The sequence below is a fragment of the Podarcis filfolensis genome (genome assembly GCF_964270895.1).
Source record: "Podarcis filfolensis genome assembly, chromosome: 5".
Taxonomy (NCBI): Eukaryota; Metazoa; Chordata; class Lepidosauria; order Squamata; family Lacertidae; genus Podarcis; species Podarcis filfolensis.
Window position 1 is genome coordinate 12,332,613 of NC_139608.1, and position 23,912 is coordinate 12,356,524.

The 23,912-nt window shown below is 43.8% G+C and overlaps 1 protein-coding gene across 5 annotated transcripts in view; it reads right to left on the minus strand.

Annotated features, from left to right (window-relative positions):
• NAALADL2 (N-acetylated alpha-linked acidic dipeptidase like 2) overlaps positions 1-23,912 on the minus strand; it is a 607,172-nt gene that overhangs the window by 138,787 nt on the left and 444,473 nt on the right. For all 5 annotated transcript variants that reach the window (XM_083613236.1, XM_083613237.1, XM_083613238.1 and 2 more), the window contains one exon: positions 294-440. In XM_083613236.1, the coding sequence (XP_083469362.1) occupies positions 294-440 (147 nt within the window). The remainder of the gene's footprint in view (positions 1-293; positions 441-23,912) is intronic.

Consider the following 23,912-nt stretch of genomic DNA (forward strand, 5'->3'; position numbering starts at 1 on the left):
ACAATTATGTTCCGATGTTAATCCTGCTGCAGCAATTTCCTTGTTATGATTGCCTGCGTGAAAATGCAAGAGACAGCGCACATTTCCCTTTCCAATGGAACATGACACACACTTCGAGAGAGCTGATGAGACCAAATACTCTGCAGGAACATCCATACCTTTCAAGAGAAGCAAACAAATGAGCCAGCAGCTTCTGACAAGCCATCTACTTGATAGGGGCAGAATTTGCTGAGGGAAGCCAGATTTGGCTTTCTGATTAGCCTGTCCTATCTGGTGATTTCATTAGCAATTACCTCTAATGCTGTCGAATCTTGGTATGAAAATTGCAGAGCCGGGACCCCCAGATGGTTGATGAAATAATCAGAATCGCCTTGCATTTGCACGGAACTGACATTAGATTCTGCACATTTGTCTTGCCCAAGACAGGTGAAGTTGTGCCTCTGAAACACATAAAATTAGATTCAAGGTTAGTTTTGGGAGACGCACGTACAGCTATATTAAGTTTATCAAAACCACAGCAAATGTAGGTGATGTTTTCCTAAGCACATTAACCACCAGTATGCCTAGAGATTCAGTCAGCAATGCTACAATTTAAATGAATGTATTTTTAAAAATGTGCATGCTATTGTTGATGTAAAGACAAAGACAAATGCAATGCATTTGACTTGGGAGTCCGAACAACAGCATGCACAATAATACTGTTTTATTATTGATCATTTCAACAGGGTTCACATTGATTTATCATACTTATTTAGCCTTGGAAGCCTAAGACGTGGTGTAGGATGTTGTGACTGGAAGGCTCAAGACCCTTAGGAACAGTGGAAGATAAAACCATTAGCGTGAACCTTAGCTGAGGTTGCCTGCTGCCTTACTTCTGGTGGGAAGACAGGCAAACTAATGCTAGTGTCCTGGAAGAAGCAAAGATCACCATTGTCAAAGCAATGATTCTTCAATATCAGCTTTGTTGGGCTGGTCATGTTGTGTGGATGCCTGATTATCATCTTCCAAAGCAACTACTCTATTCTGAACATAAAAATGGAAAGTGTAATGTTGGTGGTCAACAAAAGAGGTTCAAAGACTCTCTCAAGGCAAATCTTTAAAAATGTAGTATAAACACCACAACTGGGAAACACTGGCCTGCGAGCGCTCCAATTGGAGAACAGTCTTTACCTAAGGTGTCATAGGTTTTGAAGACACCCGAACTCAGGACGAAAGGGAGAAACGTGCTAAGAGGAAGGCATGTTTGGCAAACCCTCACCATGATCAACTCGCACCCAGAAACCTATGTCCCCACTGTGGAAGGATGTGTGGATCCAGAATTGGCCTCCACAGTCACTTATGGACTGACTGTTAAAATTGTGTTTTGGGAGACACTCTTACTCGGTTATGAGTGATCACCAAAGAAGAAGAAGACTTCTGGTGTCTCCTTCTTCAGTGCCTGGTACAAACATACTCCTGCTCATTCTACTTTCTGTGTGAACCAGAAACATCTCACATGGGAGATTGGTCTCTTTTTGTTTTACTTCACTGCATTGATTTTGAAAGTGAGAGAGTGGCCCTTTGCAGAGTCCTCCACAAAGCATGGAGACCTCAGGGGTGGGCAATCACCAGAAGAGAAGACCTTCTTGCCATTGGTGACCCAGTGCGTATGGATGCCCAAAAGGAAGGAAGGAAGGAAGCTTTCAAAGGAAACCAGAAACAGGGAAGTAATGTAGCTTCAAGGCTTCCTAAATCTACCAAAGAAAATGAGCTGCTTAGAACAGCTCTCCGGGAAATAGATTTTTCCATCTCATGGGGATTTCTAAATCGTTGACAGCAATGATTGGCTTGAGCTGGGGTGAAGTGGGGGGAGTGAATTAAAAAATAAACTTCATGGGAAATTAAGTTTAGAAAAGGAAGCAAGGCCTTTCCACTGGATGCACATCGTATGAACCATTTACCAGTGCAAATCAACAGAACAGCCAATGTCAGCTTTGCATATCCTCGTTCATAAATTCATCCCAGATGGTTTTTGCACAAATCTTCATTTGGGGAAAAAAGGCCACCCACCACAATGGGCAGGAAAGCACTTGGCTGTGAGTTCTGGAAGACCTGCTCCCTGCTATGCTAGCCTTTTCTCACCTAATCCGAGCAGATGGGGCTCTAACTGCAGCAACAAGGGCTGTGGCTGCTGAAGAGGCCAGAGACCATCTTGGCTGTCCCTTTGGGCAGACCCAGGTAACTGAGCCTGAGCTTCCACAGCTGCTGCCCACCATAAACCACCATGGGCAGGATTGATAGAAAAAGCAGCGGCAATGTGCCATGCTTACGAACATTTATTGTCCTCTTGTTAATTATATTTTAAATGTGCATTTTATATTTGACTTTATTTAGTAACGTTTAAGGTTGTTGTTTTTAACTTTGCTGCAATAATTGTGCATTTTGTAGCTGACCTCTGGAATGTTTTGTTTTGGAAATAAAAATATAAGATAATATTTTGGTTTCCTGTTATGTTGCTTTGAATGTACTTGCCTTTCTTTAGTAATGTTTCATTCTGCACTGTTTTATTTGATGTTTTAATGTGTTTGAGAAACCACTTTGAGTTGGTTTCTTTAAAAAAATATAAAACGGTATACAAATGAATAGTAATGATAGTGATAATTGGGGATAATTGGGGATAATTGGGCATTCCAAGGGCCCTGGAAACATGGATCTGGTCCTGATCAGGCTGTGTAAAATCATCCTACTTTCGGAGTGTACATGTTACGTACACTTAGTGAATCTAGATTTTTCATACCTATAGTCTGCAGAGCCCTATGGTCAGAAATGTTGTAGTCAGGATCTCGTAGTATCATAGAATTGTAGAATTGGAAGCGACCCTAAGAGCCATCTATTTCAACCCCCTGCAATGCAGCAACCTCAACTAGATCATACATGGCAGATGGCCATCTAACCTCTGCTTCAAAACCTCCAAGGAAGGAGACTCCACAACCTCCTGAGGGAGACCGTTGAACAGCTAGAGAATAGGGTGTCCCACAGGTCAATGCAAAACACAAGTTTGCTCCACCTGAAATGTGTGGAAGAGGGAGTGGGACCATACCCAGTGATCCCACCTGTAGCTTAAGACTAAACAGAAGGTCTGTAGATGTTTCGGTCAATATGGTATTATGTAAAAAGGTAAAAGTTAAAGGACCTCTGGACGGTCAAAGGCGACTATGGGGTTGCGGCTCTCATCTCGCTTTCAGGCCAAGGGAGCCGGCGTTTGTCCACAGACAGCTTTCTGGGTCATGCGGCCAACATCACTAAACCGCTTCTGGTGTAACGGAACACAGAGTGCACAGAAACACCGTTTACCTTACCGCCACAGTGGTACCTATTTATCTACTTGCACTGGCATGCTTTTGAATTGCTAGGTTGGCAAGAGCTGGGACAGAGCTGGGAGCTCACCCCTTCACAGGGATTCAAACTGCCAACTTTCTGAACGGCAAGCCCAAGAGGCTCAGTGGTTTAGACCACAGTGTCACCCATGTATTATGGTATTATGTATCTACAGATGTACATGGTAGGTGTCTCATATAATTGGGAACCCTGTATGTGCAAATTTTCCAATTCCACATTGCACCTATGTACATACATCTGCAAATGCAGGCATAGGCAAACTCTAGCCCTCCAGATGTTTGGGACTATAATTCCCATCATCCCTGACCACTGGTCCGGTTAGCTAGGGATGATGGGAATTGTAGTCCTAAACATCTGGAAGGCCAGAGTTTGCCTATACCGGTGCAAATGCATAGACATCTCTTATCATACCTTGAGGTCAAGGTGTAAAAGATTAATATAAGCTGGAGATTTCAGGAGGGGCTCCAGCATACCATCCATGCACAGCTGTAACATCTGCACGACCACTTTTCACAGTTGACATAGTGCCCTCCTGTCCAGCTGTTTGAGCAAAGGAGGGATGTGTACGTGAGACCCTGCAGTTATTTATTGTTCACTTATTTCATTAAATTCTATCTTGCCTGATTGTGAAAACAAAGCAAAGAGGTTTTCAGAAAGAAGAAAGCAATAAAATTATGGGCAAAAAAAGGAGGTAGTGTCAGCTGTTTAAAACCTTCACAAAATTAAAAATCATATGTACTGCTGTTGTGCTGAACAGACAGCAAAGCCCAGAAGGCAGCATGTGACCTCAGGCCAGTCTACAGAAGTTGTGGCCCACCAAGCCTAAAAATAGCCAGACACTTGACAGTGTCCCTGTTTTTGCAGTTCAAGTAAGGCTGGTTTGCAGTGCCCTTGGTATACTGGATACGTAGAATTGGGAAAGGACCTCCAAGAGGTGTTTGGCTTGGTGGGTCACCAGTTACACAGAGTTGTTGTTAAAGCACACAATCAAACTCAGCAAATTGCTTCAGATAGCAGCTGATTCCTGTTCAACCAAACCCCTCACTCCTTGGTTCTTAATTTATCTCTACCCTCTTGAGCTTTCTTGAATCAGAGTTTACAAACACTTCAGAAAGATATTTAACAACCTCACACTGTGTGCCAGTTTAGAAATGCAGATTTCTTACTTTTCTTTAAAAAACAACAACACAAAACCCTACACTCCCCCAATCCCGATACACAAACATGCATGTCTTGTATTGCGGCGCAGAGAAAACTGATCTGTTGATTAATGGGGATCGTGACATGCTAAATCACTTAAGCAGTAACTGAAAGACAAGAATTAAACTACTTTATTTTAAAGAAATGTTGCAGTCCTTCACTAGATAGACCTTAGAATAGCCACACAATTTCTAAGTACTTACCTTAAGTCTGACTTGCCCTCAAACTTACGGCAAGTTTGATATGGCATCAAGAATATGTCCCCACCACACTCTTTCAGTACTTTACTTATTACATCACACACAGGGACATCTAAAGTTTCCGTAACTCTGGATATTTATTTTTTTATTTACTTATTTATTTAACTTCTATACCACCCTGAAGATCAAAGGGCAGTTAACAATTTAAAAAAACCACAAAAATACTTACCAGCTCCCACCCCTGCAACAGTTTAAAAGGTCATAGATTGTTTAATCAGCCGAAGGCCTGGAAGAAGAGGAATGTTTTTGCCTGGCACCTAACAATATGTAACTAAGGCACTGGGCGGGCCTCTCTGGGGAGAGCATTCTACAAATGGGGAGCAACCACAGAAAAGGCCTGCTCTCGTCCTTATTCCAAGGCGGATAGCTGGTCTGTCTAGCTCAGTGTTATCCATCCTGATTCACTAAGGATTTCCAGGATGTTAGAGAGAGGACATTTCCAACCTCACTAGATGATACCAGGAACTGAACCTGAATCTTTCGTTCATGCAAAACAGATACTCTACCACCGAGCTACATTCTTTTGCTTGAAATAATAATAATAATAATAATAATAATAATAATAATAATAATAATAATAATAATTTATTATTTATACCCCGTCCATCTGGCTGAGTTTCCCCAGCCAGTCTGGGTGGCTCCCAATCAAGTGTTAAAAACAGTACAGCATTAAATATTAAAAACTTCCCTAAACAGGGCTGCCTTCAGATGTCTTTTAAAGAGAAGATAGCTGCTTATTTCCTTCACATCTGAAGGGAGGGTGTTCCACAGGGTGGGCGCCACTACCGAGAAGGCCCTCTGTCTGGTTCCCTGTAACCTCACTTCTCGCAATGAGGGGCCCTCGGCGCTAGATCTCAGTGTCCGGGCTGAACGATGGGGGTAGAGACGCTCCTTCAGGTATACTGGACCGAGGCCATTTAGCACTTTAAAGGTCAGCACCAACACTTTGAATTGTGCTTGGAAACATACTGGGAGCCAATGCAGATCTCTCAGGACTGGTGCTATGTGGTCCCGGCAGCCACTCCCAGTCACCAGTCTAGCTGCCGCATTCTGGATTAATTGCAGTTTCTGGGTCACCTTCAAAGGTTGCCCCATGTAGAGTGCATTGCAGTAGTCCAAGCAGGAGACAACTAGAGCATGCACCACTCTGACGAGACAGTCTGCGGGCAGGTAGGGTCTTAGCCTGAGTACCAGGTGGAGCTGGTAGACAGCCGCCCTGGACACAGAATTAACCTGCGCCTCCATGGACAGCTGTGAGTCTAAAATGACTCCCAGGCTGCGCACCTGGTCTTTCAGTTACCCCATTCAGGACCAGGGAATCCCCACACCCATCCGCCCCCTGTGCCCCCAAAACAGTACTTCTGTCTTGTCAGGATTCAACCTCAATCTGTTAGCCGCCATCCATCCTCCAACCACCTTCAGGCACTCACAGAGTGAAAAACCCTCTCATTCCAGATGGGACTCAAACCCGGGGGGGTTGATAAAGTGGGAAGCAGGCCTATAAAAGGAACTTTACACATTTCCTTAATGCAGGAGACAGTGACAAACACAGCAATCCGAAGAGGAGAAGGTATTTGCTTGGGGATCAGTTTAACATCTTGGCATCAGCTGTTCAAGCACATTCTCTTCTCTGAAAATTCTAAGCACACTGGGAAATTCCAGGGGCAAGAAGAGAGAAGATGGATTGTTAACATTAATTAATTTGCCAGTGCATTTAGCTCACTTTTTCAAGCCGGTTTCTCTAGCTTTTGCTGCTCGACATTCTGATTATTGTAATGCTGCCAGATTTTATCAGGCGCACCGTATGGCATTCCTGTTTGCTACACTGCACACAGCATCTTTTAAAGGATACGTTCAGAGGGAATGGTAATGCGGGAGGAATTCATTTCAATTAGATGTTGCCACTTGCAATTCCCTCTTTGTCAGCAATCTGGTCAGCTTCAGCTGCATGCTCTGGCCCTCAATTGATTGTTCAGTAGCAAGAGAACAAGTAGCCTTCCCCAACTTTGGCACCTTCTGGATGGTTCAGACTACAACTCCCATCAGCCTTGAGCATTGGCAATGCTTGGTGAGGCTGATGGGAGGTGGAGTCCAACAACATCTGGAAGGCCAAAGGATCCTCCACCCAGAGGAAGACACTTAATTAGGATTTTCACAGACATTACCAGGATTTGAAAGGCAGAATTGACATCGGGGGTGGTGGGGGGTGGGGAGAGATTCTGAAAGGTGGCGCTTTGTCATGGATTCTTTAAAAAGCCCTACAATTTTGAGGTCTTCCTGAGAAAAGCTCAACAACTTTCTGGGTGTCCTGGGTTTTACCTTTTGAGATAGTTTCTCAAAATTCTAGTTTTAACTGCAGGGAGTGCTGAAAGAACTACTGTTCCCAGAATGCATTGTGCCCAGGATCACTTCTTCTGGGCTGATGGATGGAGAGGAGAGGGAGAGAGAGACGTTGGCAGAAGAAGTAAGGTAAACAAACCTCCATTTTGCTTCTCATTGCTGCTCCTGCTTCTGCCAAGAGGATAAGAAGGAAGGGAAAGCATTTTTAGATACTGTCTCCTTGGGGAGACAAGAGGGTGACAGAAACAAGAAGGGGCAAGACAATACAATTGGAAAGTTCCCCCTCATTTCATATTTGGGGTGGAAAGATTGGAACCCCCCAACCAAATGGAGGAGAAGCTTGGAGGGTTCTCCCATCTCTAAATACATGCTCACATTTTTATGCACTATGTACAAGTTGTCTCGAACGTAGAAGAAGGTGAGGTACAAATGAGACATAATTTTCAAGGCGATACTTACGGGCATGCATCATGCTCAAAAAAAGTTAAGGGGTTTTTCTCATTTCTGGTTGATGAAAAAAATACTGCTTATGAGTAACGAGATAGAGTATTTTATAATATGGAAAATGAATTTCCAATACCAACAAGGGGTGTTTAAAATTTTATAATGTAATTATGTAGTGCTGAGCAGTATTTTTATTAAATAGCATCATCCCTCATGTACGCAATATTGATGAATTTGTGACATTGGTGTACAAGATCAATAGTACTTGTATCTCAATGCCTAACTGCTTAGTTCAACTTTTATTGCATTAAGTATCAGAATATAAATGGCCCCGTAAAAACATAAACCTGAGAAATACTGTTTAACTTTGGTTAAAGAAGTCTTGACTCTTTAGTTCTGAGGACATTTACATAGAAGCAAAGAGTAAATTCAGGGGTCAGAGGAAAAAGTCAATTAGAAGGCTCAAATATTGGAGGAGAGACAGTACTGTGAAATATACTGCTCATATACACCACCCACTTGGTGTCTACCAGATGCTCTGGACTCCAGGAGGGCCTGCCCAAGACATTTTGGCACCTGAGGCGAACCACAAAATTGTAGCTCCACACCGGGGAAGAAGCAGCGAATGAAGATCTACATCGGGAACAAGGTGGGGGAATCAAATCAGCCTTTCATGATGGATGAAGTGAGAATCAAAAGATGTAATGGTGGGGAGGGGCCCACTCTGAATCATGCTGGAAGGATCCAGAGCCTAGGAAACCTCAGAAAGCAGCCCCCTGCCTTTTCCTCCTCAGGGGTGGGAGGAGACCAGCAACGACTGCTATTCACCAAGAGGCTGCTGTAGAGGCTGCATGGGGTGGGGGAACTGCTAAGGGGGGGCAGATCCAGCCTCAAAGGAGTGCACCACAGCTGTTGCTACAGCAGCAGCAGGTGATGCATTCCATGCAGGCTGGATCTGCTGCCCATGTGAATCCTGCAGCCCAAGGTGATTCCCTCCCCTTGTCTCATGGGTGGGCCGGCCCTGGGTTTCAGTTCCCAACACAGCCATCCTTGTTGAGGCAGATGGGAGTTGTGTGCTCCAAAACAACAGGATGACACCCCAGGGCAGATCTACTATGAAACTAATGAAGCTTAAGCTTCAACCCAGAGAAACCCCGGAATTGACTTTAGTCCACATTGCTTTAAAAAAAAAAGGGTGTGTGTGTCTAGTAGACCTAGTTTGAGTTACATTGATTTGAGGCAAATTGATTAATTGTCAGGTTTAGCGCTTCTCCCACGCAAAACATGGAACGCTGGCAGTTTAAGTAGCTGAGGTTTATTTCTCAATAACAGGCTTGCAGCAGTCCAAGCTTCGACAACGCATCCTTCACCATCAGAGTCAGTTGACTCGACTGGCTTCTGACCCCTCTCAAGGCCAGATATACGCCATGTCCTTCCCCACCTCTTGCTGGCCTGTCTCTGCTCTAATCGCTTGCTCCGCCTCCTACTTCTTGGCGACTCATGTGCAGCCGATTCCTCTTCTTCTGCAGATTCCTCTCTGCTTGGAGTGTCCCTGACATTAATCTTTTGTTGTACAGTGGTACCTTGGGTTACATACGTTTCAGGTTGCATACACTTCAGGTTACAGACTCTACTAACCCAGAAATAGTGCTTCAGGTTAAGAACTTTGCTTCAGGATGAGAACAGAAATCGTGGCAGCAGCAGGAGGCCCCATTAGCTAAAGTGGTGCTTCAGGTTAAGAACAGTTTCAGGCTAAGTACAGACCTCCAGAACGAATTAAGTACTTAACTCGAGGTACCACTGTATATAGTTCAACAATCCCAAAGTTTGAGAGTCAGTAGCACGGACATTGTAAAGGTGTGGTGCTCTGTTGTGGAACAATCCCATTGAATAAGATAACAGTGGTTACCCAGACCTTACTGCTGGTTGTGAAGGGGGCCCCATAACAATTCAAGCTTCAGGGCCCCAACAGTGTAGGTCCGCCACTGAGGACACCGGCTGGGGGAAAATGGTATGCACACAAAAAAGGAGCGTTACAAGGTCATCTCCCCACAAAGGAGAACCTCACGGATATATATGTGGGTCATTGCCCGACAATATTCATTAATTCAGGACCGAGCAACTTGGGGCCTTCCCATTGTTGTTAGCTCCCACCAGCTCTAGCCAACATGGCCAATGTTCAAGGATGATAGGCATTGAGAGCCAGTGTGGTGTAGTGGTTAAGAGCGGTAGACTCGTAATCTGGGGAACCGGGTTCGCGTCTCCGCTCCTCCACATGCAGCTGCTGGGTGACCTTGGGCCAGTCACACTTCTTTGAAGTCTCTCAGCCCCACTCACCTCACAGAGTGTTTGTTGTGGGGGAGGAAGGGAAAGGAGAATGTTAGCCGCTTTGAGACTCCTTCGGGTAGTGATAAAGCGGGATATCAAATCCAAACTCTTCTTCTTCTTCTTCTACTGTTCTCCAGCCTTGCATTAAATGACACCATTTGTGAGAAACATCACATCCATATGAGGGCTAGAGACGCTTCTGCTGAAATAAATGGGATTGTGGTCACATCCCATAATAAAGAAGTGATTAGGGGCTACAACTTCTCTATCATTAACAGAGAATATCTCTGAGGAATACTGTGAAGTGTGCAGGAACTTGTTACGGCAAGAGCCTTTTTGACCAATCAAGGGTAAGACTGACTCTGTCTTGCTCTGGAAGAAGTTTACTGTTCGTACCCTGATGGCTACTTTAGAACTGCACGCAGTGAGAACTCTTCCTGCTCTAGCAAATGTACACCTGAAGTCCAGTGACTACAAACATTTGCCTGCCTCGGGCCACAGCTTAACTGACAACTTATCAGCAGCTTTGAATCCCAGTGTTGGCAGACTGTGACAAAGCCTTCATCTTGAAGCATCTGGCAATATTTAGCGGCACTACCTTGCCTGAGTGTAGCCCATTTGGCTCCAGATTCTGACAGCACATCTGCCCTTGAACCACAGGAACACAAGAAGCTACCTTATATTGAGTCAGACCATTGATCCATCTTGTTCAGTATGGTCCAACTGGAAGAAGCTATCCTGGATTTCAGACAAGGGTCCCAGCCCTATCTGAAGATGCCAGAGCTTGAACCCAGAACCTTCTTTATGCAGTGCAAATGCTCTACCACTGAGATACGACCCTTTGCTATGGCATGGCCTGAGAAGCCGATTTTGCTGAACCTATTCCTGACTTGATGCTATTAAAGTGGAAAGGTATCTCCCTCCCCCCATCTCCAACTTACTATACACTGACAATCTCTTTTCACATTCGCTCTCGCCCATGCAGAGATTCTGGAATGGCAGACATCTTTGGATGTGCCTACACTGTACCTTCTGATGTTCTTTTGCAAGCAGTATCCAAGGAGCTCCTTGAGATTCCCTAGAGTGTTAGTGCCAACTCATGAACAGATGGAATCTGTGCTTCTCAGTGGGTATAGAGGAACAGAATACTCCCCACCAACTCTGGAGTGGAAATTGGGTTAATCTACCACAACACCAGGCTGCCTTAGCATCTGTTTCTCGTGCAGATGGGAAAAGCTGGTGAGACAAGCCAGCCAGCTGCCAAGCCATCTAAAAAGCAACATGTTTGAGACTGCCCCACCTACAGCGGACTGTGTTTTTCTAAGCAGGGGTATGGGCTATCTTCTGGATCCCTAAGAATTTCAGTTGAGTTACAAAGGTCTGCATTGCACATTACTGCCCTCTTGGCTTCAACACACTGCAGAATGTAAGCCAACAGTAGAAAGTTCCTAGAATGCCAACGACACTAAGCATTTAGTAAGACCAATGATTAGAGATGTTGCCGACCTTCGTAATCAAACACATGGATTAGCCAAGTGCACTTCCACTCCAATTCACATCTCTAGCTGAGAATGTAAAATGAGAGTTTGACCATGTGCATTCAGCTGATCAGGCACTCAAGGAAGCTGTGCTGTCAAAATCAGCACAGAACTTCCAGTGAAGCTGAATGTTGCAAGATTCAAGAAAGACAAAAGAACATACGTCTCAGATTTGAGCATCAAGTGCTTACACTGTGATAGAGCAGCTTTAATGACATCCATCATAAACTTATCTTAAGTCCACCTTACATTCAAAGAAACAGCCATGTTAAATTACAATATAATAGCAGAATACAATATAATAGCAGAATAACCAAACACTGATTTAAACAACCAAGTTTATCTCTATGCTGAAAGAATTTGTTAGTAAACAAGTTTGCCCCCCACAAAGCCTTAGATTCTTAAGCAATTGTATTCTCATTTCAACTTATGCACATCATAATTTGAATCTACATATATGATATGCTCAGCTTACTAAAAATAACTAGAATATTAATACTGATTGGGTTAGTTTTGAGGGCAGCTTGAAGCCATTCTTGATAAAAACCACTCTGCAGTGGTGTAAGGAGAAAATAACTTCAGCAAAGGCAAAGCATCAATAACAGAACAGATTAATGTTAACACCTTCTATATCCCCTGACTCTAGGGTTTTCAAATACTTCATAATAAAAGTAAATAAGGATTTTCATTTAAAAAACCCCATATATCTGACATTGGATATATATTTGCTGAAGTCCTACATAGTCAGAATAAAATTAGTGGGTGGTCGTGGGAGCCATTTCTGTGGATTTTAGGAGCAGAGTTAGAGTTCCATTGTAATCATTGTTGGCATGCATCTGTCTCGAGAGACAATGGAGTGTGCCTTCAGGGGTGAAGACAATCACAGCGCCTGCTGTGGCTGCAGAGACCGGTAACTCACAACTGCTGTGTTTGTTTTGCTGCATTAGCAACACCAAAGCGATCTATCCAGGCCGCAAGCCTGAGCAGTGTGCCTGGAGGTCCTAGGCTGCCCAGACAACAAGACCTCCCTGTGCACTGAATCCCATTGATCCTTCTTGACTGAATGTTGCTGTGATTTCCTCAACACACTTCACACTACAGTAAGGAGCCAAGCTAGCTATCAGATGCACACAGAACAGTTGCAAAGCTTCCTGCTAAAATTTAAGCCTGCTGCAGGGCAAGGTAAGCAGCAAAGATGCTGTGCTAATATCAACTTCTACTTTAAAAATAGTGCTTAAATATGGTTGGGGTTAGGGTTCCCTGTGTGTCTTCAATTTAAAGCAGAGCCCTAGAGAGGGTTCAGATAATATTTGCTCTGGTTCCGTCTAGGAAATAACTGTTCACGCAAAAGTCTATTCCTCTCATCCCGGCTACAACAAATAACTTTTCCTACAATCATGGCCACACATAGCCACAAAACCTCTCCAACAACTCATTCCCACAAACATTCATCTGATGTCTGAACAGGATGTTTCCTGTATCTGAAAATACTGGTTCACTAACTTTTTAAAAAATGTGGAATGCTACTGTGCCCTGACACAATTCTTGCAAAGCCTCTTAGGGTTTTTCAAATTTGCAAACTCATCATTGTTTGGTGAATGAATTCTCTTGACCACAAGGGGAAAAGGTAGGTGAGGGGTGCAATAAGAACTGTAAGTCCCACCCACTGACCACCACCACCTTGATTTCAGCTAAATCATACCACTCCAAGCTTTTTAAAGACACTAGCTGGGTGGAGGGGGCAATATGTAAAAAAATGGGTGCATTAGGACAGGAATGGGCAAACTGAGATCTAATGGCAAATATATACTGTAATTCATCGGCAGTAGATCAGCATGGGTTTCTGACTCCCAATTGTTTACCAGTAGACAAGAACAAAATTTTCTCCACTAAAATTAAGGAGCTGAAATTAACAAAGCTAACTGGGATAGACTTTTATGTGAATGGACTGTGAGGTGAGAGAAGTTCTGTTATTGAAAACAAATTCCTTTGCTTAGAATGTGCTCAGAGACATCTTGTCCTTGAATGCTATCTGCATTTCTTTTGCACCTGGCTCTGACTGGTAGATCTCAGCAATCCAGTAAAAAGAAAAAGAATATAGGTCTGATAAACCTGAAGTCTGCCCATCCCTGCATTGCATTTTCTTGCTGGCACCTCCTCTTATCCAAGCACTATCCTCACCTCCCTTTCTCAAATTCATCAGTAGCACTGTGCAACCCCCTGCCCCATCTGCCCACACTGAAAAAAGACAGATTGGTCTCCTGTACTGCTACCTGCAGAACTGGCACTCTTGCCCAGGAGAACACCTAACAGAAGAAGTGCAAATCAGCAGACCCAAGACACCAAGCTGAGATTTTTCAGAAGCTTGACCTGGAATGGCTAAAGTGTCAGAAGTCAAGCAAATGTCAATCTATTGCTCTTTCATCCTCTCAGTAGGCTGGAAAAGCCATGCTGAGACAGCTAGAAACTGGCCACTTAGTGCACTCATCACAACCTAGGTGATAACAGAAAGAACAATGGATGTTCAAAATTCCTCCTCTGCCTTGTAAGCTTCTGGGAAAACCTGTTCTTCAATGCAAGGTGAATGAATTTGTGCTGGACTTAGACCAATGGAAAGCACTTTTGGCATTTTCAGAATACGTGGGTCATATCACAAGATCAGTGTTTTGGCTTTTCTGTGTTTGAATGATTTTTATATGTAAATGGCAATATTTTTGTGTAATTTAGAAACTGGTGCTGAAGAATATTGCCCCAGAATATTTCCGTAAAAATTATCCCCCGTGGATCAGAATGCCGAATATTCACTAAACAGTATTTGACAGCTGGTGTGCATAAATAAATAATATAACAATAGTAATAATAATAATAATATATTCTCCTCTGGAGAAAATATATGAAAAAGATCGTATTAAGGGGTGTGCCAGCCACAACATTGGCTTTGTATCTGTAGCACTGAGAAACAACTCAATCTGTTTTGATTCAGTTGGTTATTCAGGCCTGAACAAGACCTGCTAAATCTGAAAGTCTGCTCCCCACACCCTTTGGGTATAATGGGGAATATAGAAATGGCCATAACATTTCCCCACCACTTTTTACATAAGTAGATAAAATCTGCAGGCAAAAAATCCACGTTTTACACACTTTTGGCATAACAACAAGGAAGTTGACATAAAAACCAAAGATCAGTGTGACACTAGCAATGAATGTGTTTTCAACATGTAAAAAAGAATATTAATGAAAATGCCAGTGGTGGGGAGAAATGAGGGACTGAAAATTTATTTCCCCTCAGCATTAACTGCAGCAAGGTGGCTCATACAAAACAAAATAACACAACAACAAGGAATTAATTCATATCACAGGATACTGGAGATGGGAAGATAAATTAAAAAAATGAGGCTCAATGTGAGAATGAAATAAATTACATCATGATGAAAGAATGACATATGAGAAGACTTGGCTTGTAGTCAGCATCATCCTATGGCTCCTCATCTGCTTTCCTTGGCGGGGATTGCAAAATTGCTCTGCAGATGAATTTTGTAAATTCTAAAAAAAGTAGTGGATATAGATAACCAAATACTAACGTTGAAGTTATTGTCACCACCCACTATTATGCATCTGTAGTTCTTTGTATGGTCATTCTCGATACTCATATGTGGCTGTCAATACAAACCAACCACTATAGTGCAAGGGTAGTGTGTTTGTGTGTGTGTGCGTGCATGTGTGTGTGTGTAACTATTTGCCCAGATATTTAATCACATCCACAAAAACAAAACTTGAAAAGATACCTTCTCACACAAATGCCACCCAACTTCCCTTACTGTGAGCCTTTGAATGAGTCATTTTTTTCCTGCCTTTTGCTGGTTTAATCTTTGGTAAAGCGAATGTTGCCTTCTCTCTCAACTTGATGTTCACAGGCACAAGGGTTTTGCTCCCCCTGTGAATCATATCCAAAGCTCCTGTGCTGAACTGGAAGTAATGTCAGTGACAGTGCAGTGATACTTGACTTTTCCAGTTCACATGCCTGTGAATGATATTTGTAAGCAATTGCCTTCTACAAAAAAGGAGATGGAAGATGTCCTATTACAAAACAAAACAAAACACAGCCACGCAAAGGATGAACATTGTCCTGCAGCTGGAGGTGCAGGTGGATGAATCAAGTGACCCAGAAGATGTCACCGAGTTATACTTTTCACTATCTGAATTATTACACAGTTTCGCCATCCTACACGTATAAGAGCAGAAATCATAAATTTCAACCCTCCAGTGTTTTCTCCAAAACACCACATCCGATGAGGAACTTCTTATCTCTTTCAACAGCCCGCTGCACAGGATAATTACAGTGCTGTAATATTTATGAAACCTGCCTTTCAGCCAAAGCACTTAGCAAGCCTTAATTGAGATTCATAATGCCCTTGTGAGGTAGGTGTGAGGCAGTACCATTTAATATGGGAACGCACAGTATGAAGGCCAAAGCTTTATGGAATATTTACAGATATTTCTGGTTGTCTCGCATTTTCGCTTGCTTACTTTGCCGGATTATTGAACATACATGCCTCCATTTGAGATAAGTAGAAGCTGTAGACACTGTGGCTTAATTTAGACAATCATTTGTAAGGAGGTTGATCACGTGGTGAAGTCACCACACAAGGTACATATTTTTTTGGAGCAGAGATCTGGGGGTGACTAATAGCCAACCACAAAGCAGACAATGGCTCTACTATACTACTGAAGGAAGCTAGTTGCCATTACCCATTCATGCAGCAGCATAAAACACACTTTGATAGCATTGCTATGAACTGAACTCAACTTGTTGTTGTTTAGTCGTTTAGTTGTGTCCGACTCTTCGTGACCCCATGGACCAAAGCACGCCAGGCACTTCTGTCTTCCACTGCCTCCCGCAGTTTGGTCAAACTCATGCTGGTAGTTTTGAGAACGCTATCCAACCATTTCGTCTTCTGTCGTCCCCTTCTCCTTGTGCCCTCCATCTTTCCCAACATCAGGGTCTTTTCCAGGGAGTCTTCTCTTCTCATGAAGTGGCCAAAGTATTGGAGCCTCAGCTTCAGGATCTGTCCTTCCAGTGAGCACTCAGGGCTGATTTCCTTAAGAATGGAGAGATTTGATCTTCTTGCAGTCCATGGGACTCTCAGGAGTCTCCTCCAGCACCATAATTCAAAAGCATCAATTCTTCAGCAATCAGCCTTCTTTATGGTCCAGCTTTCACTTCCATACATCACTACTGGGAAAACCCTAGCTTTTACTATACGGACCTTTGTTGGCAAGGTGATGTCTCTACTTTTTAAGATGCTGTCTAGGTTTGTCATTGGCTGAACTCAACTAGTCTATTGTAATTGGAAAAATACAAAACTAATGGAAACACTTCAAAATACTAACTCATGAGCATCAAATATGAATGGGCCAGGTAGTTCTTTTGAAAGCTTACTATGGAAAGGGCACACTGAAGGGCAACTGAAGCTGCCATCCTAAAGCAAACCAAGGACAAGCTGAAGGAGCCTCAGGATATGGTTTAAGTGCTGCTCCATCCTGGGAAAGCACTTTTGCCTCTGGGAAAAGCACCTGGTGTAACTGTAGAATGTTCTGCTGGCATAGATGCATTGCTAGTGCTATTCTGGAGCACTAGGGCTGAATAGGATGGGAATGGGATGTTGATGGGTCCTGGGAGACCTTTGGAACCACAGGACCCAAAGTACCAGATTACCGTGACATGCTACGGTAAAGTGGGGGGAACTATGCCAGCCCTGAAGTGGAGGCTCCTCTGCTATGTGATTCACTCCCAAACACCCACACACTCACATTCTCTGGCAACCCCAAAGTTTTGGAATTCCCTCCCCACAGAGGTGTGTCTGGCATCTTCATTACACAACTTTTGAGGAATGCTGAAGATGACATCCTTACTCAGGCTTTTGGCACATGGGATGCATATTTTAATAACTACCTTATTTCTGTGATTGCAAGTTGTTTAAAACTGTTTTTAACACTGTGTTTTAATTGCTGCAACTCACCCTGTGACCTTAGGGTGAAGGGCAAGTAAATCACAGCAGCAGCAATAAATGTGGGCCTAATTAATTAAGCTAAAATGAACAAGCATATGATTGTGGGTTGAGAGAGAGAAAAGGAGTCATCTTAAAAGCTTGGAAGCTGGAGTTGCATGCATGCCATCAACATTTCTCAGATGAAAATAGGGAGGTCCTAAGGAAAAGCAAGACATTTCAGGGTCAAATCAGAACGGCCAGGACGGCTTCTGTAAATCTGGGACTGTCCCTGGAAAATAGGGAGTTACGTGCTGCATGGATTTCCAGTCATTCTGTCTCATTTATACATCACTAGCATTGCTAAAAAGGAAAAGTGTGTGTACAAGCACGCACGCACACACACACACACATACCCACTGGTTCTACACTACATGACTTGAGCTGTCTTCATGGGATCCTCATGCAAGAAAAGAGTGAGAAGAGAGCAAGCAAGCAGGAGGAAGGGACAGAGTATAGGTGTCAGTGGGAAATAGCAAAGTGTATTTTCCCTATCGGCCCTGCCTTCTACTGGCTGGAGGCCTGCAAGGTTGCTTACGCAGGTATACCCAAGAACAGGGGTTGGCAATCTAAGGCCCATGGGCCACAACCGGCCCATGGGGGTCATTTAACCAGCCCATGGACCCCCACTGCCCGCTTGGGGAGCCCCGCTGCCCACTCGGTCGGCTCCCGTGCACTGTGCTAAACGAGCGCAGAGCAGAGTGGGGACCACCTTCTGAAACGCTGGCCTGCTTCCCATTGGCTGCAGGAAGCTCCTGCAGCCAATGGGAAGCTGTGCACGCCTCCTCCATGCCAGAAGGAGTGCTGGAAATAGTGTTTGCGCATGCAGGTGTGCGCACACACACACTGGCCAACTGCAGTGTCTGAGGGACTGTGAACTCGCCCAAGCCACAAAAAATTTGCCAACCCCTGCCCAAGAATGTATACTGTGATTTCACCTGCAGTGTGGAACTACCATCTGTGCAGTTCCACATGTGCCTCAGGAGACTAAACTGCTAGATTTGTCCTTCTAAAGCATATGTGTGTTGTGCAACATTCTTTCTTTCTTTTTATTATTATAGCAAGTGCAGCATAACTGAAATTAAATATAAAACTTGTTGTGGAGAAACAGCAGGCTTTACAGTATACAGATTTCTACAGCTACTTGTCTAGGATTTCCTTCTCTCCTCCTAACAATAACAACAAACTGATAAAACACTTTTCCTAGGACTTATCTCAGAATTTATGAGATCAGATCTTTAAAGACTGAAAGCTGATAGTTTCAAAAACGTTGCACAGTATAATCTGGGATGAATACAAATTACAATATATTTCAGAGATGTGCTTTTTCTCCTCTCTCTCTCTCTCTCTCCTTCCTTCCATTGCAAGGTGACCTTCAAAACTTACAGAGTGAAAGCTGAACTTTGGCAGCGAAAATGATGTACACACTGCATCTTCAAGACAAAAATGTTTGGAAGATGCAGCAGAAGATAAAATCAATAGAACAGTGGTAGGCAAAGACCTTTTCTTCTTATCCCTTTCAGGGAGCAATGGAGCTCTGTAGATGAAGACCTCTTCTGTAGAAGAAATCAGCATAGCTGAAGGATTTGTGAAAACGCTGCAAAGTTTTTTCGGGTTCCACACAGCTTGTCAATTACAAGTGCTACGCAACGTCACAATGCTTTGGGGAGTTTGATCCAGGCTTCAGTCATTAATGAAAGGAGCAATTTCATGAAAACACTCCATCATTTCAGAGACGGAATACCATATAGCTGGTGGAAATGGTTAAATATTGGACAAAATTTCTGTAACAGTAAGACAGTTTCCCCAATAACAGAGAAAGACAATGTTCCACGAAAAAGAATGGGGAGGGGACATGATTCTCATAGAATAGACCTCTTCAGTAGTGCCACACCATCTGCAAATTAGCATCAGGCAGTTCTTCGGCATCATGTAAAGACTCTTTTATTTCCCCAGAGTATTTATTATGGCTGCATACAAACTATACTTTTAAAGTACAGTCGTACCTTGGATTCCAAAGGCCTTGCCAGTCAAACGTTTTGACTCCTGAACGTCGCAAACCCGGAATTGAGTGTTATGGTTTGGGAACATTCTTTGGAACCCCAATGCCCGATGTGGCTTCCACGGCTTTTGATTGGCTGCAGGAGTTTCCTGCAGCCAATCAGAAGCCGCACCTTGGTTTCCAAAAGTTTTGGAAGTCGAACAGACTTCCGAAATGGATTCCGTTCGACTTCCGAGGCACCACAGTACACTCAAAGCACATTCTTCCCCTCAAAGAATTCTGGGCACTATAGTTTGCTTTGTGCAGAGTTATAGTTCCCAGCAACTCTCGACAAACTTCAGCACCCAGAATTCTTTGGGGAGGAGAATGTGTTTCTTAAGTGTGAGCTGTAGAAATTATACCAGTTCGCTCTCTTTCCTTCCCCCGATGCGCTTTGTGGGTAGATTCAAATACACTCTACCCCCTAACCTCCATGTAATGATCCTCCCTTCTCTTTATTTGGGTGGGTTTGCAGACATCGGAGATGATGGGCATGCAAAGGTGTGTGCCAGTGTGCAACATTCCGGGAAGGCACCACGCGGGAGGGCAAAATCTGCTCATGGTTTTTACACAGGTTTAAAGCATCGCAGCCACAACGGTATGCTTTGAACTCTGCTGTTCCAGGCACCTGTACTGTTGATCCAACACGCCGGGCGGGTGGGGGAATAGATAATTACTGCACATTACAGTAGCGTTTGCCTGCTTGTCAAACGACGCCGGGTGACAAATTGTATTTTGAATTATTAATCCTCTGTTTTTCAAAGCCTGCCATTTCTAAAGCTCCCCCCCTTCAGCTTTGTCTTCAAACGCGGCAATCAGGAACGGGAAGGTGCGCAGGCTGCAGTCCACCTCTCTGAGCTGAAACTTCTGCATCAAGGTCCCTGTTTTCAACATGTTTCAGTGAAATCTGATTGACTTCTCAAATCACTGAGGAACACCCTGCAATTGAGCCAGCCACGCTGAACTAAAAGGAGTGCGTGAGTGTGCTGGTGGGGAGTTGGGGGGGTGCAGGGGGGAAGCTTCTGAGGCAGAGATTACCATAAAGAGGGCTGTAAAGGTTAGAGCCAGGACTTCCACTTGGGACGACGGCCCATTAGTAAAACAAAAATCATTTCTGAGCACAATTCAAAGTGTTGCTACTGATCTTTAAAGCACTAAATGGCCTCGGCTCAGTATACCTAAAGGAGCATCTCCACCCCCATTCTGCCCAGACACTGAGGTCCAACTCCGATGGCCTTGTGGCAGTTCCCTCACTGCCAGAAGCCAAGTTACAAGGAACCAGGCAGAGGGCCATCTCAGTAGTGGCACCCGCTCTGTGGAACACCCTCCCATCAGATGTCAAGGAAATAAACAACTATCTGACTTTTAGAAGACATCTGAAGGCAGACTGTTTAGGGAAGTTTTATGTTTGATCTTTTATTGTGTTTTTAAGATCCTGTTAGAAGCCACCCAGAGTGGCTTAGGAGGCCCAGCCAAATGGGCAGGGTATTAATAATAATAATAATAATAATAATAATAATAATAATAATAATAATAATTTGATCGCAACAGTAGGGCTCCAAGGAGGCTGAAATACACAGTGACCTTGAGCCAGCCATCTTTATTCATCTTGATTAACTAATTCAGAGTTTTCCAAACTTGGGTCTCCAGCTGTTGTTGGACTACAACTCCTATCATCCCTGACCACTGTTCCTGGTAGCTGTGGATCATAGGAGTTGTAGTTCTACAACAGCTGGAGACCCAAGTTTGGAAGACCCTAGACTAACTGATTGATTGATAGCATTTAATTCCATTGCATTTCTTCTTCTTCTTCTTCTTCTTCTTCTTCTTCTTCTTCTTCTTCTTCTTCTTCTTCTCACTCATAGCCAAGTAAGATTGTCTTCCATAAACACAGTTTTAACAATGAGTCCATAAGTGACTGTGGAGGCCAATTCTGGATCCACACGTCCTTCCACAGTGGGGACATTGGTTTCTGGGCGGGAGTTGATCACGGTGTGGATTTGCCAAACGTGCCTTCCTCTTAGCACGTTTCTTTCTTTCATCCTGAGTTTGAGCATCTTCAAAGCCCATGACACCTTTGGTAAAGGCTGTTCTCCAATTGGAGCGTTTGCAGGCCAGTGTTTCCCAGTTGCCAGTGTTTATACTACACTTTTTAAGATTTGCCTTGAGACAGTCTTTTAACCTCTTTTGTTGACCACCAGCATTACACTTTCCATTTTTAAGTTTGGAATAGAGTAGTTGCTTTGGCAGATGATAATCAGGCATCCGCACATGACCAGTCATCTCACACAACCGCCCAAAGAGCTCATTTCCTCCCTATTTTAACCTTACAATATTTACAAAACCAACCAACCAACAAAAAAAAGAAGAAGCAACCAATAAGAGTCAAACCATTATCACAACAGTCCAGTGACCAATAACAATGGGATATATCTTCAATTAACCCCTAGTACCAGGGAGAACGGGACCCGGGTGGCGCTGTGGGTTAAACCACAGAGCATAGGACTTGCCAATCAGCAGGTCAGCGCTTCGATTCCTCGCAACAGGGTGAGCTCCCATTGCTCGGTCCCTGCTCCTGCCCACCTAGCAGTTCGAAGGCACGTCAAAGTGCAAGTAGATAAATAGGTACCGCTCCGGCGGGAAGGTAAACTGTGTTTCTATGGGCTGCTCTGGTTCACCAGAAGCGGCTTAGTCATGCTGGCCACATGACCTGGAAGCTGTACGCCGGCTCCCTCGGCCAATAAAGTGAGATGAGCGCCGCAAGCCCAGAGTCGGTCACGACTGGACCTAATGATCAGGGGTCCCTTTACCTTACCAGGGAGAACATAAATGGCTTTACTTCTTGGCAGAAACCCATTGAGGACCCAGCGTAGGACCATAGCTCAATGGTAGAGCATCTCTGCTTTGCAATCCCTGGCATCTTCAGATGAGGCTGGGCATGTCCCCTTTCTGGGATCCCAGTGAGCTACTGCCAGTAGACAAAACTCAATGCAATGGAACAATTGCCTCATTCAGCACAAGGCAGCACCCTCTGTTCTGAAGGGAATTCCATATGCAGGAAGCCACAATAGAAAGGGCTTTATCTCTGCCTGCCATCCCCCAGTGGCTTTCCTTTTTCATCTCTAACACATCAGGAAGTACCTGTCACATTTCTAATGTGGTCCCTTGCACAGCATCTCCTCTCCTCCTTTATACATTTTCATGCCACTCTAAGTTTGGTGGGGGAAAAGTTACTTGGAGACTGTGCCTGAAGTAATAATACTCCAAAAAGCCGCCGTTAATGAGGCATGATCTCTTACTTACTTGAGCTGAATTAATCCATTTGAAACATTAAACTTCACGCTTACATCTATGCAGTGGCATTGATTCTCCAAGAAACTGACATTTGGTTTATAAGAAAAGGTGTCACTTCTTCGCTTTTAATCTGAAGCCTGCAATGCCTCTCAACAGTTCCCAACCTCTGATGATCAGAAGCGGCTTCTTGGGTTAATTCTACCGAAGCTGGCTGAAATCTTATGTTCAAGATCTATGGGTGGAGCAGGGGGCAGCTTAAGTCATGCATGCAGAAGCAAAAGGTAGAAGAATCTCAAAGAAATCTTACCAGAAATATGGAATATTATGGCGTTTCCATGCTTCTTCTTTTTTAAAAAAGCTCAAAACACAAAATCCACAGGGATTTTGCATTATCGTCCTCCCTACCAGCTCCTACTCTTGAGTATTTTCCTTAAAACCCATACCTGTATTGAACACTCCCTTAAACATGTTGCGTTTAATTGCACACCTAGATTGGACACCTTCCATTCCATTCTGGTCAGAAGAGAGATGCAAAGAGCTTCTCTCTGTGGGTGAACGTGGTGGTGACCGATGTAGGTGCCCTTTTCCATTGATGAGGAGGGGGATTGAAGTGGGGTGGGGGGGAAACATGCCTGCACCATTCTATGGCCTTGTCTCTTATTATTTATTATTATTATAATTTATTAAAATTGTATACCGCCCCATACCCACAGGTCTCAGGGAGGTTTTGCAAGATAAAATCATAATATAAAACTATAAAACACAAAATGTAAATGAAAAAGAACAACCCAATAATACCCCTACTCTTTTCCTGCTCTTTTCAATGGGGCAACCATTTTGTGTTGTCAGGAACGTGCCCCCCCCCGAGTGCAGGGGATGAGTCAGACTTAGAGATTGAACTAAATGAATGAGGGTCCGACTCTGTAGATGGCTGTCAGAATCGAGAAAGGGCAGTTTGACCCTCCTTCCTGGAGAAGACTTTATTAGTTCTCAAGGAGAGGAAGAGTTACAAGGCAGCCAGAGAGTTGCTAGGCAATCAGCA